The 18,608-nt window shown below is 35.9% G+C and overlaps 1 protein-coding gene across 16 annotated transcripts in view; it reads left to right on the top strand.

The window, feature by feature from the left end:
• VPS13B (vacuolar protein sorting 13 homolog B) overlaps positions 1–18,608 on the top strand; it is a 490,063-nt gene that overhangs the window by 91,390 nt on the left and 380,065 nt on the right. For all 16 annotated transcript variants that reach the window (XR_012672287.1, XM_075141361.1, XM_075141359.1 and 13 more), the window contains one exon: positions 16,543–16,727. Coding sequence is in view for 15 of the 16 variants with exons in the window: in XM_075141361.1 (XP_074997462.1) it covers positions 16,543–16,727 (185 nt within the window). In the remaining variant the exon portion in view is untranslated. The remainder of the gene's footprint in view (positions 1–16,542; positions 16,728–18,608) is intronic.

The following is an 18,608-nucleotide window of genomic DNA, read 5'->3' as shown; positions in this document are numbered from 1 at the left end:
CAGCTTAAACATAGGCAGTGTGCCAATCTTGGGCAAGCAGTTTCTGATGAGGAAGGATTCTTGACAACATGAGATTTGATTTGTGTTGGCATTGTGTCTCTTTCCTTCAGTGTTTTTATTGAAGAGCTATACATTATTGGCAAAAGCTGACAAAAGTTTAAAATTTGCTCTGCTGTTAAAGAAAGTAACATGTATGATATGCTGGGCACCTCAGCTGCCCAGAGGTAAAATGTCACTTGTTTCAGGATAACAGTCCTGACATAGTTATTTTATTAATATGTGCCCTCACAGTACTGAAAGATCACTATAGAAATCTGGATAGAGATCCTCACATGGAATATATATGTGCAGTTTCTATAGGCTTTGTTTTTATGAACCCTTAAGAACACTTATATAATATAGCTGTTCTTAATATTTCAACACAGATTTAACTGTAAAGGTAAATATTTACTAAGTCTCTAGAATCTGTTACATTTACATTAGATTGGCACCTTAGGTTATAACCTCCTTTTGGCTAACTATTATACAAGGATATTGAGAAACATACTTTGCCAGCGATCTGAACATCAGCATTTTGTGTTTTCTTATCTGACTTCCTAGCTTTTAGTTTGACTTTGTCACTATGTAGTTGCCAAATGGTTGCTTTGTACACATAATTTAGTTTAACTTTTTTAATTTATAGCTGTAATATTAACATTACAAAAACTGAGGATTCTAAAGACCTTGTGTTATGACTGTTTAGATTCTGGTCAAACCTTTTTTACTCTATTTGTATTTTTGTATAGCTTTACTTCCATTTTCTTCCATCATGTATCCCTTGCAAGGCAAACATCCCTCTTAATCAAAGCCACGTAGTGGTATGCCATACAACTGTATTCTTACTGACAGAATTCATCGTTAGACTCCTTACACGATCCAGTAAGATCATTATAAGCTCCCGTGTGAGTCATGAAGTGCACCTGCTCATGTCTGCTTTATAGGTCATCTTGAAAATCCTGTGTGCATTTAATGGTATCACAATGAATTGACCAGAGTGAGAGCAATTCATGTTGATCCACAAGCAGTGTGGTAGAATGAAGATCTGGCTTCTTGCACAGTAAGAAGTTCTTTAGCAAGGAAATTAGCTCCTGCTGACATGGCCTTTACCAACAAGGTACTACTGTGATGACAGTAGGAGATTTTAGGATTTGCTGCTCACTGAAGAGAGGATTAAAAGTGTATAATGGGGAATCAGGTGAACTATTTGTCTTTGTTACTTTTCTGATTGAAACCTCTTTGCAGGGCATATCCAGTGGAATAATGCTGCTTAGAACTAGAAATCACAGTAGATTTGTGAGCTTGAGAGTCATGAGACGTAGCCGTCATGCAGTTCAGTGCAGTTGTGCTAGTAAGAGGCAAGTGGACCCTGCTGGCAGGAAACACAGAGCCAGATATTCAGAGACTATGAACATTAGATCATAAATCTAGGAAGTTTTCCAATAAATTGGCACTTGGGTCTTGATTTTGGCAGCCTGTTTTATTGACTAGTCACAGTAGATCAAGAGTAATGTCAATTTAGACTGGATGTGGATAGTGTTTCACATGGGCAGTTGAGGGGCATGCTTGGTTCCTGGGTCAGAAGCAGAAACAGGTTGAAAACACATGAAACTCATTTTGTAGCATTGAGTTGTGACTATTAGTTATGTCAGTAATTGGATATAACTGCCAGATGAAAATTCAGGGTATCCTTCGAAACAGAAAAGGTCTGAGATTGCATGCCTGAACAGATGCCATCAGTGTATGGGACAAGAGAGAGTTTCAGCCATATCAGCATCATGTGAGTTAGAGCTAGCACATGTAAAAACCTGTTTGAGCTATTGAGATATGCCAGTGATATGGATAGTGCAAAACCAGACAGAAACAGTCATTCTCTTGGGTTCTGCAGAGGTGGTTGTGTAGAAATGTCTCAGATGTGAACAGTCAGTCTAAGGAGTATGCTGGATTGCTTCAGCATTGTGCACTTCTCTCCCATTGCCTAGAAAATGCATCAAAGAACATAGTACTAAATCAGATTTTTTTTTTTTATTTATTGGTAGCTCTTTTCAGTATGGCTTTGTGAGCAATGAATTTGACACTTTCAGAAGTTTGGTTTACTGTGCATCTTTGTGTTTGTTTGAGGAGTAGGTATGTCAATATATCATAGCAAATAGTGAACAGTAATATAGTTTTTAACAGTTAAATACAGTTTAACTGTATTTAACAGTTTTGTCAGGAGAATGATTTTTCATTGATAACACGGTTTAACTTATCTGTCATTATAAAAGTTGAAGTAGGCCATGCTTGTGTATAAGGATGAAGATGCTTAACGAACTCGAGTGGAACATTTTCTAATCTGCAGTGATATTAACATATCAAGTTTCAACAGGAACATTTTGGGACACTTTTCAACTGCACTCTTCTGGAAGGAGCTGTTGTCGGTTACCAAGAACAACCCTCTGTCCAGGAGGGGTTTTGCATTCTGAGTACATGACTTGCAGCTTGATTAGTGTGACTACAAATTAACTTCAGTTGGAAACCTCTCGTTTAATTTTTTTTTTTAAATCAAGTCCAGATCTAATGTTACTGCTTCTCAGCAGATGTGGCAGGCAGCATTCAGCAAATCTGTTAAAAGTGCACTTTTAATCAATGTAAATTGGAAGCAGTTGTATTTTTTAGTGTTGTCCATGAGGAGGAAATTCAGCAGAGTTGACAGTAAAGGATGGTCATCTGTAGTGTTTCCAATGTAGTTATTGAGACTAATTAATTGTCAGGGCTCTTCGGTGAAAGTAAATTAAGCCTATTAACTAATATCTGTCCAGGGAAAGTGATTGCACATGGTGAATACTTTATCCTGGTTGTTGTAACTGTTGCCATCCGTATTTGCTGACTATTGTACTAGCAACAATCAAATGGTATTTATTTCAAAATGTGTAGGATTTTCAGGGTTAAAGCCGCATTTTGCTTTGCTTGAGACTGGTGAAAAGTGTGAAAAACTTACTGCCTTAAAGCTGAAGTGCTGTTATGCAGCATAAATACTAAACAAAATTTGAATCCCTAATATATATTCCTTTTGTATTGGATGTATTTGGAAATTCTGTCTCTCTTACTTAGTGTTACCACTATCTGTAGAAAATATCTGGTTAGGATTTTCAGTGATATTCTCAGTTTATGAGGCGCTACCCATGTAGATTCTGGCCAGAAGGATCCACTGGTGGCAATTCTCCACATACAGTGTTTGTCCTTCATTTCCTCAGAACTTTGCCTGCAATTTGGTGGCTTCCCGCTCCCTCTCCCCGCCTCCCCCCTTTGTGTATCTGTGAATCACAAAGAGAAATACAGTCTCTGAGCTGGCATCTATACTTATAAACAAAACATTCCAGAAACCAGTCTGTGGCCCTGAGGCCTGGTGGGCTCTCATGGCTCAGTTCAGATCCACATGCCTACCTGTAGCTTTCCCTTCCACTCCCAACAGGAGGAAAAAAAAAAAAATAAAGCTAAGAAGGATATGGTCAGGCTTCAGACTGGGGACAGCTTCTGGCATGCTTGGTCCCTTCAGCATTGTTTGAGAAAGTGCCAGCTGCTGTGGCCTGAAACTGGCAGGCAGCAAGCTAACAGGTAAACAGTGTGCACAGCCACAGACCACTACTGGAGCCTGCACTTGGCTTTCCTTAGTTGGCAAATAAGGATGTAACCTGCTTGAAACTTGCACCCTGAATCTGAAGAGCATTGAGTTCAACTGTGGTGTCATCCTGCTAGCCATTCCCATTCAAATGTTGGTTATTACATACAGTTTTGAAGCAGTGTACCTTAGTGTTACAGTTGCTCTCTTACCTTTCACTTTTTTGTTTGCAACTTCTTTTTAAGAAAATACCATGAGAGTTGATAGGATTGAAAGCACTGTTTTAAAAATTGTAGTTGTTAAATACAATAACTTGAAGAAAAAATTAGATTGTCTTTCTTGCGTTAGGACTTCTGGTATAGTTCCCTATACAATTATGTTTCTGATAATTTCTTATTCACCTTGTATACTAAATAATCCTCCTTCACAAAGCTGTATGTTTAAAGGCTTCTTGAATAAGCTATATGCTTATTGAATAAGCTGTATAGAATTGCTCATTTTGTTTATCTTTTTATGGTTACCTTCATTATTCTTGTGGAGGATTATTATGTTGCTGGACAAGCTGTAGCATATTCTTCTTTGACTCTGCAGAGTTTCACTCTCAAGTGATAGGCTTCATTTCCACTTGGAGTGAGGTACCAGAAACTCTGTAGTCTTAAGTTATGCACCTATTTTTACAAGCATATTAATGTGACAGTTGAATTTGATAACCATGATAAATGGTGACTAAAAACATTTTATTAAAAAAAAAAAAACAGCTGTATTTATCTTTACTCGGAGCAACAAATAAACCAAATATAAAGGTTTATGTGCATGTTCATCTGTTCAGCTGTCCATAATACCTTAGCAGCTTTACTGCATCTGTGTTCATCTCTAGATAGGACAAGCATACTGTCCTGTGTCCAGTATCATTTGTTTGCTGTATTCTCCTCATGCTTGTTCCCTCTGAGACCCAGATGTGCTTTTTCTTTTCTATGGGAATAGTCCTTCTCATAGATGAGGATCTGTCTTTCGTTCTAGGCTAAGTGTTTGTGTATTGTTTGTGTACGAGGAAACTTCCTCACTGTTTTTCCTCAAGCACTTTTATCCTAGTTGTTTATAGCTTTGGTTTTTTTTTATTATTTCTTTAGCAATGCCTTTTAAAATAAGTTAAGTAACCTGTCAGCTGTATGTACTAGGAACAGGTACTGTATTGAACACATGCTAATGTTTGGACCTCCATTGGGCCTGTATATTCCGTAGGCATTGTCTGATTTTCATTAGATTTTAATCTAAAGAATATCAGCTCCCACATTCTGAACTAGATTTTTTAGTATGACGTGTTTTGGATAAGAATGTTAAAGGGCAATTTGAACAAAAAAGGAAGAACAAGAGAACAACTGAAGTCAGGCTCATGTGGGATGAGGCCCTTAAACAGTAAACTATGAGAATAAAATCTGTTTTATCAGAACAGATTTGGAAATCACTTACCTGTTGCTTCTGATATTGATGCAAGAAATGGAAGGGATTGTGTTGGTTAAGACACTAAGAATTGTGGATTCATTTTTCAATTAATCAGAATTTTTATCCATTATAACATGTATGTTTTTTAAACAAAAGCCTACAGGATTTTAAAGTACATTTTTAGTTAGTTTTCTTTGCTGATGTTTAACTAACATTTCCTTTGAGTTTAATAACTGATCCCAAAATGAACAATTGAACAGAAGGAAATATATTTGGTCAGCATGATTAGAATATTCCTTTGATAGTCAAGAAATGTGCATATACATCCAGAATGACAGAATTAAGAATCTGGTTTTTGTATGTTTAATTTTTAAAAGAAGGGAAAACGGAAATGGAATTGTTATAATACTGTCACTGACTTAGTCTCTTGCTCTGAAAGTACATGTATTATACTCTTTAATTTTTATTTTGCATACATCTTGGATTTGGCTGTGTACATGCATTACAGCAAGAAAATATTTTTCTGACGTGTTTTACTGACAGCATCTTTTCTTCAGTATGTGTGTATGTGATAATTTTGGTGGTCTTGAAGACTCACTAGGGCTTGTGGAGTTTTTAAGTAATGAAATAGACATAATGAGACTCTCACAGTGAATAGACCAAAACTGAACACAAAAAACCTATCCCATAGAATCTGCTTCAAAGTTTGTATTATTTTTGAGGAAAGAATGGTGTAAAGTCAATGCTGGAGTCAGTGCTTAAGATGATAAATTTAAATTTAAATCTTTGAAGTAAAAAGTATGATGGATTTACTGAGATTTAATGTTTTGCTTTAAACAGCTTCTGACATCCTTTAAAATTCTTTTGAGGTTGCTAATTAATGAGGCCACAATATAATAATTTTAACAGCCTTTATACTCTTTCTGCTGTTATGCAGTGTATACATGCAAATCATTAGCACACCTTGCTGTTGATAATACCCTTGATCCATCCTTTGCTATATTAAAGGCTTTTCTGGTAATGGGAAAAACAAACACCCTCACCACCCCCCCCACCCTCCCCAGCAACTTCCTTTTGATGCTGTAACTTCTATCTTAAAGGATACTAGAATTGGCTTTTGGGGTACTTTCAGGCAAGGAAGACTGGAGTTAGGTGCTTTTATTTACCTTTCTGGATTTAATGGAATTCAGTAGTTTCCTGTAAATACAGAAACATGACTTTGTTTCTTTTAGTCTTGTGTACTTTCTGTTTGTGGCTTCTCCATTCAGTGCAATATTTTAGTTCAAATATTTGTTTTGTTTTAGCTAATGCAGACATGCACCTTCTTACTTCTCTGACCCTTATGGTGTAGCTATAAAAAATTTCCCAGAATTTCAAACAACCTTTTTCTCTCACTGTAAATGCATGTTTTTCCACCAAAAGATTTTATCCATTTATGAAACAAAATAAGCAATATGCAAAAGTATTTAGTAGAGGAAATTCACAGAAGACCCCAAATCCTAACCAACTTACCTTTTTGGACAAAGTTTCTTATTTAGATCAGTTGTTAGTGTTTACTTGAAGTTGGGGTTATGTTCAGCTCTTGAATCTTTAGCAGGGAATTTGAAACTCTGTTAGTTCCCAAGAAGATCTTTGAACTTTTCAGAGAGGAAACAAAATGGGAGTTTTGTACTTCTTTCAGTGAGTTGTGGTCCATCTTCTAACAACTTTGTAGCTGTTAATAATCCTCAAGAAAGAGAATATTTAGGCAAATTTATCTACATTTGGATGCTTTTTTTCTTTCACACAATTTTCATGGGTGTACTTTGGGGTGAGTGAAGACCATGTATTCAAAAATGGTATATGTGAGAAATTTGCAAGGGAGGGCAGGAAAGGGGGTGTGTGTATGGGTTAGATGTGAGTATTTTCTTTCTGTTCCCATTGTTAGCATTTCGTTCCACAACTATCTTCCTCTTAATGCTCTAAATATAATTTTATTTTTCCTGATCCCTACTTTCAGTTTCCAAGCACTTTCAAAGAAGATTCAGTCATACAGCTTGTTCTCTTCACATGTGCTTTGAGTTTCTTCTATTCTTATGTTCTTCTTCCCGTCTTCCAAGCATTTTAATGGAAATACTCTAAAGATTATGCTTTTCCTTTGCGTTCTCTTATTTGTTTCTTTTTTTCTTGGTTCTGTTCTCCATCCTTGTGCCTTAATCCCAAATCTACAAATCCCACTGTATTGTTTTTTTTTTTCTTTTTCCTCTTACTATTTGAAACCTGTGAGAGGAAAATAATTCTGTGGGCTTTTTTGTGCCTCTTTCCTTCTTAAATGTCACTGTTGTCTTCTGTCACTTTCTGTCTTGCCGCTTCTGCAAGGGTTGGAATAATGCTTTACAAGTTACTTAGCTTTTTGTGAGACAGTAAAGTCTGTGGATCTGTCCTTGTGACTGTTGCTGCTCAAAGCAGTTCCTCTTCCTTGCTCCCCAGAAAGAGGAGCCATCTTCTATCTCAGTTAACTCTCACAAGCTACTGTTCCTAGCTTGCAAGACTTGCTAATATCCTTACTTCAGGAGATGTCTTCAGATGAGAAGAAAGCAAAGCCTCTGTTCACCGTATCTGCATTCTTCAGAGTTTGTCACATCTGTATTGTCTGGAGAAGGGTCAGACTTCTGCGATAGCAACCTTTCCTCTGCATAAAATACAGCTCTACACTCAAAGTTTTTTCCTTCTACAGGATAGGGTCATGTCTGGTCAGCTGTGCTGGCTCTGGCAAATGGAAAGGTCCTCACCATAGACAAGGCCTATGAGCTGGGCTGTTTTTTTGTAAATAATGTGTATGTAATTTCCAAACATGTTTGATAATTTCCAAGTGTAAGAAATAGGAAAGAGAAAAGTCACATTGCAAATTTGGGGTAGGAAAAGAGTTTGAAATATGAAATCATTAACAGAATGGAATAGACTAAGAAATGAAATATCTGCACATTTTGAAATAAATTTATTAGGAGATAACTAATTTGTATTTAAGATGCCAAATTTTGCAGCTCTGCTGGGAATAAGAAAGGTAATTTGACAGTAACTTAAAAACAAAATAATGAGTGTAATTGTGAAAGATCATATTGGATAGAAATCTGTATCAAAAAATCCTTATTTGTGCTCCTAGTATTTCAGCAAAATTCTATCCTAAAAAATCATATCCTGTATTCTACAAAAATATCCTGTAAATGACTGTATTATTAGCTGCTGAATTGACTGTGTGGATTTCCCTCCGATTGAAGGGGTGGTTTCTGAGAGCTGCTGCTCTTACTTCTGACAGCATGAAACGATGATGGAAGTAGTTGCTGTTGTCGGGACTGCCACAGTCATGACTCTTGCTTCTCTGATAATACCAGGTTAAGCGTGGATCTCCTTGCCAAATGGCAGCAGCCTTTGTGTCCTGTTCCTGTTTTGTGGCATCATGTTCAGCAGATGACTGCGTTTGTCTGTGCAGATTTCTTCACTGAGCACCAGCACTGTTTCTGAGCCCTCCTGGCTCCCTGTTTTACCTGCTAATGGCAACCAAATGGCTCTATGTGGCAGATTTAGAGGATTGATTTAATGGCTGTTGCTGCTGCTTCTGGGAGTGTGTGAAGGGGGAAGGAGGAGAGGAAAAGGAAGAGGGAGGGGGAGAGGTTGCTTCTCTGGACAGTAAAGCAGGCTGCTCTGTGGGAAGGCAGTTCCCCAAACTCTGTTCCACCCCTGTGGCTGCTAAGATTGCATTACACTCAGGTATCCAAAGCAATCATACTAGCTTTACAAAACCTACAAAAAAATGTAACACTTGCTCTGTTTTAATAAACACAGATGTTTGCTGTTCGGAGGTTTATGGACACTAGCAACTTTTACCTGGTTACCTTTGGTGGTTTTGGTGGTCCTGGTCATCTGCAGTTATTTAGTTACAGCATCTCCAAGTTCCAGCTAATTTCGCCCCCATCAGGGAAACTGTCATTTACCAGGAGGTAAATGATAATGATTGCATTTATTTTGGCTTTTGCTGCTTTTCCGAGTAGGAGCTAGTTCTCCTGAAAAGATACACAGTGCTACTCAAATAGTAGCTTCTGCTATGATTCCCTCTGTACTACCTTCATCAAGCCAGCGGTTCCCTGTAGAAAGGCCTTGCTTCTTTCCAGACCTCTTTTTGATTTTTTGTTTTTGGTTTTTTTTTAATATGTTTTGTTCTTTGGTCACTGCAATGAGTACCGATTTTTTTTCTCATGGTTCTTATATTTGGATCTCGCTGGACATAATGCAGCTAAATGTCATATCCCTTCCCTTGTCCCCGCTAGTATCCACAATCAATGATGATAAGATTCCTAGATTCACATAAAAAAGGTACAGACCTTCTTGCAGAAGTAAAGAAAGAATAGATGTTTAAAGTATAAGTAAGAAAAAATGTCCTAAATTGGCATTAATAGCATTCAATGAGGAGAGTTTCTTACCCCTTTTTTTCTGATTTCCCCCCCCACACCTTGTGTAATGATCATAATTTTTTTCTAATGATCATAATTTTTAATGTCCAGATGTAACAAAACAAACTAAATATTTTAAAGTTTAGAGATTCTAACATATACGTCCAGAGTCTTGCATTCCTTGCTTCAAAGGGATTTTTTTTTTGCAAGGTTTCTTCCTTTTAGATATTTGTTTGATTTTAGTAATTATTTTTGTTCTTGTAATAATGCATTTATTTTTGCTTTGCTGTATAAAGCTAAATTTTATTGTTCCATTAAAACACACACTGTACTGAGAATTGAGAATGGACATCTCTGTTCATTTTCTAAGACATGTTGAAGCTTGTACTGCGTTGTTTTGTTTTCACAATTGTTTCAAGGAAATCTGTTTTTTCTGAAGTTCACATGTGAATTAACACTTTACAAACATTTTTCATCACTGACAGTTTCAATTCCAGAACTGATGTTAAAAAAAAATACTATACAGAAGTTAGTTTTGAAATGATCGTGTTGTTCCCTCCTAATCCGTATCTAAAATTTTCAGAAAGAAAAAGTTAATTTTTTTATTCATTGAAAAAGGAAAAAAGTTGGTGAATCTTGAAGTTCATTGTTTTCTCCCTTGTAATAAATTGTATGATTAGCAGTGTTTCCTACAAATAAGAGTCAAAGGCAGCTGCAGCTGCTGAAAAGTCACCTGTGTAAGAGATGACATAAGATGTCAGGCAGCCTTTAGTGAAGCCTACAGAAGAGCAGAAGAGGTTTTGAAGACATCAGTCTTGGAGATGTTTTTGGAATGAAGTATTCCAAAGCGGGTTTAATTACTATTTTTTGAAAATAATTAACTTGGTCCTCTGGCACAAATAACTGTATGTTGCTGTCTGAAGACTAAAAATTGTGTTAGCATATGCAGATGTGTGACATGACTGGTTTTTATTGTGAGTAGTAATTCCAAGACTGTAGTGGTTAACTTCCTTTCCCTTTCTTCTTCCCCCTGCGCACTCCCTTCAGAGTTTTGATATTTGTCATTAAGTAGCTAGACATTGTTTCCCTTACCCAATAACAGTTGCTTAAGTGTTAAGAAAAAGGATCAAAATAATAATTTTCTTTAAGTTGATACGAAAGATCAGATTAAGTAGAAATACGGATTTGTTGTAGGTATGTAGATAAAGCTTTTGTTCATGTAAAATATAAAACCAGCATACATTTTCTGTTTGCCTAAGAGGAAAGGTGTGCAAATGCTGACTGAAATTACTTAGGCATTTAAATTACATTCAGGTTCTTCTCAGGCACAGTTGTTGGGTTCTAGTAGCAGATTACTGGTTTTGTTATTTTGGAAAAAATGAACTAATCGTATTTTACTGTACAGGATATGAGTAATAACAAAAATTAAATTTTTGGAAACATTTTGCAGGTTCCAGCTTTGCAGTTGGGGACTCTATGTAAACCTTTGGAGCCAGCTGTTCACCACTATATTCTTTCAATCACTCTGAGGTGTTGATTTTAAAAGAATAAGTTGCTGTTCCTAAAGTCTACAAACTGAAAATATTTCATAGCAGGCCTGTGAACTTACATGAATTGGTTATATTGGTGCCTATGCATGGTGTATAATAAGGACCAATTCATGTTTTCATTCAAAAACAGGGAAGAAAACTATTTTCTTTAATGGTATGCCAGATTTATCCAAATATTTCAGCAAGTCTGTATTACAGTTTGTCAGCAAACTGGGTACAACCAAAGTGTATTTAAAAATCATTTAATTAGGACAGATTCATTTTCACTCCATGCCACTACACAGCAAGACTTGCTTGTTCATATTTCCTTAAATTTATTCTGGAACTTATCCAAGTTCAGCTTTAATGAGTAGCCTATCCTGCTAGTTACATTAGGATTTATTTTCCCCTAGAGAAGAGTGTTTGAATTGGTAGTTTTTTAACCTGTTCAGTTAAATGAACATATGTTCAGAACTGCATCTTAACTCTTGAGTGTAAAGATTTGAGAAATAATTATTTCTATTGTTGTTACAGTTTTAAAGTGCAGTTTAAATAGTGGTTTTAGACTCCAACTATGTGCCATAACTGTTTTAATATGGTGATGAGTTTTGATATGAAGTCACATTCAGTTGCTTAATATGAATTTAATGATACAGTATAGAAACACAGATCTGACTGGGTTTACTGAAAAAATTATTTGTACTTGTATTTTCATTTATTGCTTGAATATATCTCTTGGGTCATAAAACGTGGTTAAATATAGCTCAGTACCTTATTAATGATGGATTTTCTGTATTAACAGGTGCAGTTTGGTAGCAAACTTGTATTTTAAGTTCTTTTAAATGCATTATTTGTGTTTCAAAACTATTATAATAAATCCTGAATTATAAATGTACTTTCATCACTAGCCAGGTCTAGTTAAAATTTCCTTTAAGCAACATTTGCTGCACACATGGTACAACACTTCCCCCCCACCTTGATTTACTTTTTTTCTATAAAAAAGGATTTATTTTCTTCAACTTCCCATTCCTCCAAAGTTATCTGAAAAGTAGACTTTATTCCTATGGGATTGTTAAGTATAATAAGCGTAGAATTTGCATATTGTTAAAAAAAAATTCATACACTGTTATTACCCGTAAGGGACTATTTTATGTGAAATTTTTAAGTTTTAAATTTAGTATAGTTCCATACAGTAGCTGTAATATGTATTAAATGAATAGTCAAACTTTTAAAGCAAAATCTTTTCCACTGTCATATTTTATGCTGTGATTGTCACAGCTCTTCACAGACGTACCCCCTAAAGTACATGAATTTGTTAATACAAATGTGTTATTTTAGATGGAATTATTGTGGAGTCCTGAATGTTTGTCCTGAATTTTTCTGAAAAAGGTTTTCTACCTTCCTTCCCAATTTTACATTAGGGATCCCGTCTTTTGAAATATTCAGATGCTTTTTTCTGAAAAATTTTTTCTACATTTATTGCAGTTTTAATCCTGCAAAATAATATTCAGAAATAAGAGGGAAAAGTAGAAAATGTAAGTTAATCTGAAAGGATAACAAAAGGAAAAAGAACAGAAAGGAAAAGGACAGAAAGGAAGAACGTTACAGTGCACTTCTGCAATGAGATAAATAATAAAGGATCGCAATACATGGCTTGAAAAAAAAGAATACTAGGAAACATTCTGATTGATATCACTATGCAATACACTTCTTTCCATGTAATGCCTGCAAAAGCTTTGCTAACATGCATATCTAGTTTTCCAACTTCAATTCTACATAAAAGTAAATGGTTTGTGCTGTCTGTTTAATCTTGAGTTCTAAAATAATTTTTTAATTTATTGTGTATATAGCATTTTGTTTTACAAGGATAGATTTTCCTAAGTACAGAATCACCTTATATACTTCTTTAGTTATGCACACCTTTTCTGCTTAAATTGATGAATTACAGAGCTTGGGCTTACACTCTAGGAAATTATAGGAAAGCAAGTTCAAATTCTAACTTGGAACCAGCGTTAGAAAGGGCACAGTGTTGCAGTCTTCACCTGTGGTTTTCATGGAATCCAGAGCTTTTCTTTTAGTGACTATATGGATATATGTACATTTACACAGAGGAATGTATGTGTATCTGAGGAGCTGAAATGGGCGATAGGTTTTATCTAACTGTGTCCACGAGAGAATGATCTTCATGTATCCTCTCGTGTGTGTTGTGTGGTAGAAATTGTCAGAATATGTTCCAGGCTGTTAGTTCCTTTTGGCTGTCTATCTGAGTCAAAGTGTTTTTCTTTAGTTTTTTTTTTAACCAGGGCAGCATCTTTCCCTGTTTGCCTGACTTAATACTAGTATTATTTTCAGCTTTTGTTTTGTCTTTCCTTAAAGTAGTTCTAATTTTCTGACTAGCTTATTTTTTGAAGTGTAGACAAAAATGTTTTTTCAAATGGCTTTCTTGCACCAACAGATTTCAAATGTGTTTGGATTCTTTTCTTAGATGGCCACATGTGGTATTTGTACTTTTGGGGAGAAGAACATTTTCAGGAAAGGTGTGCGATGTGTTTGAACAAATTGAGAGACAGGAAGAGCTTCACGAGTTTTGTACAGATATTTCTTACCCCTTTGGTGACCTATTGTGCTTCAGTTGATAGAGTAGTGATCTCAGGCAGCGAGGCCAGCATGTGGTCTGCTCATGTACTCTAGAAAGATCTTTACATGGCCGTCAGCAGAAAAGGCGGGTAGGAGATGCTTAGTTCCCCCAAGCAGGACAAATGTAATTTTTCTTGTTCTAATTCACTGTTTGGTGTCAGTGACTGCTATTAAAAAAAAACCAATAAACAAACAAGGCTAATATAAGATATTTTCTGAAAAGGCGTCTGATGAGTTTTGATTTTCCTAGCAACAGAGGCTGTACCGATCCAAGTTCCAAACTTCAAACAGTGATAGTTTCATTCAAACAGTAGACTACTTTTTTTTATTTTTCATTCTGAAGGAAATTTCTAGTACCGGACACAAGGCTAAGTTCTCCCATATAATCATAAAATGTTTTCCTTCATCCATGTTTTTTCTGCAAATGGCATTTGAAGCTGGCAGCAGAGTTGTGTCATTAGCTTCCAATGAGTTGCAGCTCAGAGGCAGTCTTGTTGCTGGTTTTCTTCCCCTTCTTCTCAACATTTTGAGACAGGTAATCCTAATTCCAAGCTTTATGAGGTTGAAAAACCTTGGTCTAAAGAATACTGATTACTATTATAGAAAGCTACAACATCTCTTTTTGTTTGTTCTTTGTCCTCCATCTGTATTTACATCCGTTTTCTGAGACTCTTTCATGAGTATCTTCTTTCATAGGAATCAATTTTTCTTTTATTCACTTGTTTTTATTTTTAGTGAGGAGCAATAGAATTGGCTTTTGTGGATGGGCTTTATCTATGAAACCTTAATCTATGGTGTAGACATCCATAGCTGTGATAATTATCTTAATCTCCCTTTATAGGCAGTGGGCAGAAATAGTGACCTGCAGAAAGCAGTTCATTTAATCCTCAGGCTTAGAATGAATGGATCTCTGTTACATATATAAGTGCAGTTTTCTTTCCTTTTACCTTAAAAGGGTCTATACAGCCATCTTAGATATGGATGTTTGTTTATACTGTAGGTGTCTAACACTTGATGAAATTAATTCCTCTTGTTCCAGAGAAAATGGTTTTCAGTTAGCTGTTTCCTGGTATTGACAAGGAATTGAGGGAGGAGATCTGTTTGTGACTTAAAGTGAATGCTTGTATGTTCAAGTCCAAATTCAAAGTGATGACATTACCTTTGGCTGTACCACCGAGTCAACATGGTAGTAGATACATGTCCTCTGATGTTCAGAATGCTTGTTTCGAAACCACGTTTCATATTTCACACAGGCCTTATCTGCAGCTTATGGGCCAAAAATGCTAGCAGCAGAATATTTTGCTATTCTTCTTCATCTGAACGATAATAATCATGGGTCTGAGAAGTGATGATGTGCTTTTTTCTTCACAGTTTTCTTGGTGAAGGGCCACTCTCCCAGTCAGGTGCAGAATGTGCAAGGAAGTCTACTTCTTATTACCAGAATCTTATTACTTCGTGCTGGTACAGATCTTGGAGTTTGAGCATCAGGAATAGCCTGTTTCTGAATTCATGGAGCCTCCTGCAGAGTCTCTACTGATAGTATGATCTCATGTATGTTAGGTCATATGGTTGCAAGCATTTTCTTGTGGAGCCAGATAAGAGAGACAGTGTATTGTGACTGCCTGTGACAGTTCCTTGGAAGGTGTTGATTTTGCTGATCTAAAGAGCCATTCAGTGTCTGCAAGGGAATGTCTTTACACTTTCAGTCCCTTGAACGTTTTGGTAAAGGATGCTTTTTTCCTGGGCTAAGGCATTGTGTGAGCAGCTTCAGCAGCTTTCCATCATTTGAGGTTCTGATTCCCAACAGAACACTAACCTAGTATGGTTAATTTTCATGTGGCTTTAGGCTTGTCCCTGAAATCTTCTAATGGAGGAGATTCTCCAGAATAAGAATGAGCTAATCTGTGCATCAGTGATTATATTTTGGGGACACTAGAGAAAGTAATGCTAAATAGCACAAAAAGTATGTTTCAGTGATGAAGCAGGAGGTGATTAGGGCAAGAATAATAATATTGTAAATATGCTGCAGGAAAAGGCTCCAAAATGAGAATTGTAAAGAACGTTTGCAGTTTTTGTGGAATGTAGCAAATCAATCTGTTGCTTAATTTCAGGTAATAGTGTATATATTAGGAAGAAAAACTAACTTACTGACTTTGTTATAGCTGTGGTAGAGCCTTCTTGTTGATAGTGGACTCTATTGTCAGAGAAGAATTTATTTCCAAATAGTATGTCCTGTACCTTTGCACTGCCCTCCCAATGCCTGCCCCACTTGTTCCTCCTCCCCAATTATAAGATAAAAGGCATTGAAAAATATTAGAATCACTTAGTGAGCTCTATGTCAGCCTAATATGGAATATGAGGAGAAATATGGAATGTGGGTCTTTTTGTTTGTATTTTGTTGTATGGATATCATCTGTATGTTTTTTTGGATCACTGGACGTATCTCATATAGTGATTCACTGTAAGCTTTTAAATAAAAATTTTTCAGAAAATTCAAGTTTTGAACAGATTTCTTCTGTGTTTTTAATAACTGCACAATTTTATGAGTAGCTCTTATTTTGGTGGGAGCACTTGGAATTGCTTTTATTAAATATTTTAAAACCAAGAGATAATTAAATGAAAATATATTATTTTTCCTCTCATGTTTTGGAGGGAGATATAAAGTTAAATCATGTAACAGAAGTCTTGTTTAGGGTGAATTTCAGTATAAGTAGAATCAGCTCTTACAAGAAGAAATTTAACAGGCATACAGCTCCACCTTACAAACTAACTGCTTATAGTCTGGTATTCTGTGACTAAGATTTTAAATTGTTATTTTTATGCACCAAAATAATTATTTTCCTTTTTTTTCTCTCAATATTTTAAACAGGACCAAGCGAGCTCATGTCCCACTAACAGAATGCATATTTGAGCTTCCTAATTTGACAGTTCAAGCCACTAGAGCTCAAACTCTTCTGCTTCAAACTATTTATCAGAGCTGGTGTCATGCTGTTGGAAATGTCAGTTCGGTGGTGGTAAATGAAGCTTTACTGAATGAGGTTTTCCAAACTTCAGGTAAATATGTGATGCTTTTGGTTATGTATTTGTTATGGTACAGAGCACTGCTGGTGAATGTGCATACAACTATATTCTTTAAATCCAGGTTTTTACTTATAGTAGTTAACAGAATGTTTTTTGTGTCTATATGGGTATTTATAGCTTATGCTTAAAATCCAGGATGTAAGCTAAGCCACCAAGCTTCACTCCTTGGCACCAATTTCTGGATGCATTTAATTTTCCCATACAGGATAATTTTTCCATGCCTCCCTCATCTGAAACATCCACCCTTGCTACCTTATATAGTGCAATGTTGTAATTTAAGGTCATTCAAAGATGAAGCTGTTGGAGGAAATAAAAAATACTGGATTATTTATTAATCAATGGCATAATTGAATTTTTTTTAAAGGTCTGCAGAAGTTTCTCATTCAGTTTCATAAAAAAATGTTGCTTAACTGTTGTGAAATTGCTGAAGATATGCAAGTCTCAGAGGTAATGATATAAATAATGAAATAGCTTACCTGTCATCCTTTTGCAAAACACCCATGGATTTTAACCATCTTACAGAGGAGACCACAGTCTTCAAGTGCCTAAAGGTCATCCAGAAGAAGATAATATATTTTCCTCTTTATATTTTTATGCAGGCTAGAATAATTTAGACCCACTATTGTTTAGACCCATTATTGTTTATCTGTTATGAATAAACACATAACAAGAATAATTGAGATCTTTTGGAATCTCCATCATTACCAGTCTTGGAGAATGTGTTAGGAGAATGATTCAGATGTAGTAAATCATGACTTGAAGCAAAATGGTAGTTTAGACTACCACTGGAAGTCTTTATCAGTCCTGTTTTTCTCAGTCGTATTTTCCTTTTTCAGTCCTCTTGTTCTTTAAAGTTAAATCTGTGTTGATCTGTTGGTGCAAAAGAACTGTTGTATTTTCAGGTGTGTAGCCCGTGGAATAACTGTTTTAAGTGCTCAGTTTTTCCTCCTTTCCCAAAAGTCACTGATTCTCTTCATTCCTTGATTCTGTGTGGGTCACCTAAGGATGAGATTGTGAGGTTTTATTTTCAAGTACTGGTACTTCTGAAGGTAGCAGTCTTACAATCCACACCTCAGAGGAGTGTGAAAATACAGTTATTTGATCATTTCAGATGGTCTTAGGGTTTGCAGGGTTAGTTCCAAACTAACCTGTTCCATCATTTGACATGTTTCAGTCCTTCAGTTCACTGAACTGTGATACACTAACCTGTTCCATCATTTGACATGTTTCAGTCCTTCAGTTCACTGAACTGTGATACAACCGTGCTAACAATATATCTGCAGAATAGAAATCTGGAGCACACATTTTAAGTACTTACAATAAAGTAAATGAGCAGTATAGTACTCTTGTTTTGGTCTTCTCTTGTTTGTGGCTTAATGCTTGACCTGGTACATTTTATACTTCTGTAGTTGTACTTCACATTAACTAGATGAAGGCAGCTTTGAGTTCAAGGCTATGAAATGATTGCTGTCTGCCCTTTTGCCCTAATTCTTGGCTTGGTTGATTCTGTAAGTCTGCTACCTTTTGTTGGAAGACCTTGGTGTAAAATTTCGTATCATGCCTTGTTGAAAATCATCCTTGTAATTAGTGTCAGCTTCTACATACTTTAACAGTAACATGTATGTGTGTAAGCTTCTAAAAAAACCTGACTGTAATTGCACAGGGAAGTTGGAATTTCAGCTTTTTTTTGGTGTTTTTTTCCTTTTTTTTCTTTTCCCAGTGAAGTAACTGAGGATAATGTAGTCAATAAGGAACTTTTCAGTAAACAAGGCATATGTGTTAATCACTGATATTCTTTTACTAACATTCAGCTTAGTTTCTCCAACATAAAGCAACAGCTGATGAATGTTCCTT

The sequence above is a fragment of the Calonectris borealis genome, chromosome 2 (assembly GCF_964195595.1).
Source record: "Calonectris borealis chromosome 2, bCalBor7.hap1.2, whole genome shotgun sequence".
NCBI classification, from domain to species: Eukaryota; Metazoa; Chordata; class Aves; order Procellariiformes; family Procellariidae; genus Calonectris; species Calonectris borealis.
Note: the sequence above shows the minus strand (reverse complement) of the source record. Positions and strands in the feature narration are given on the sequence as shown.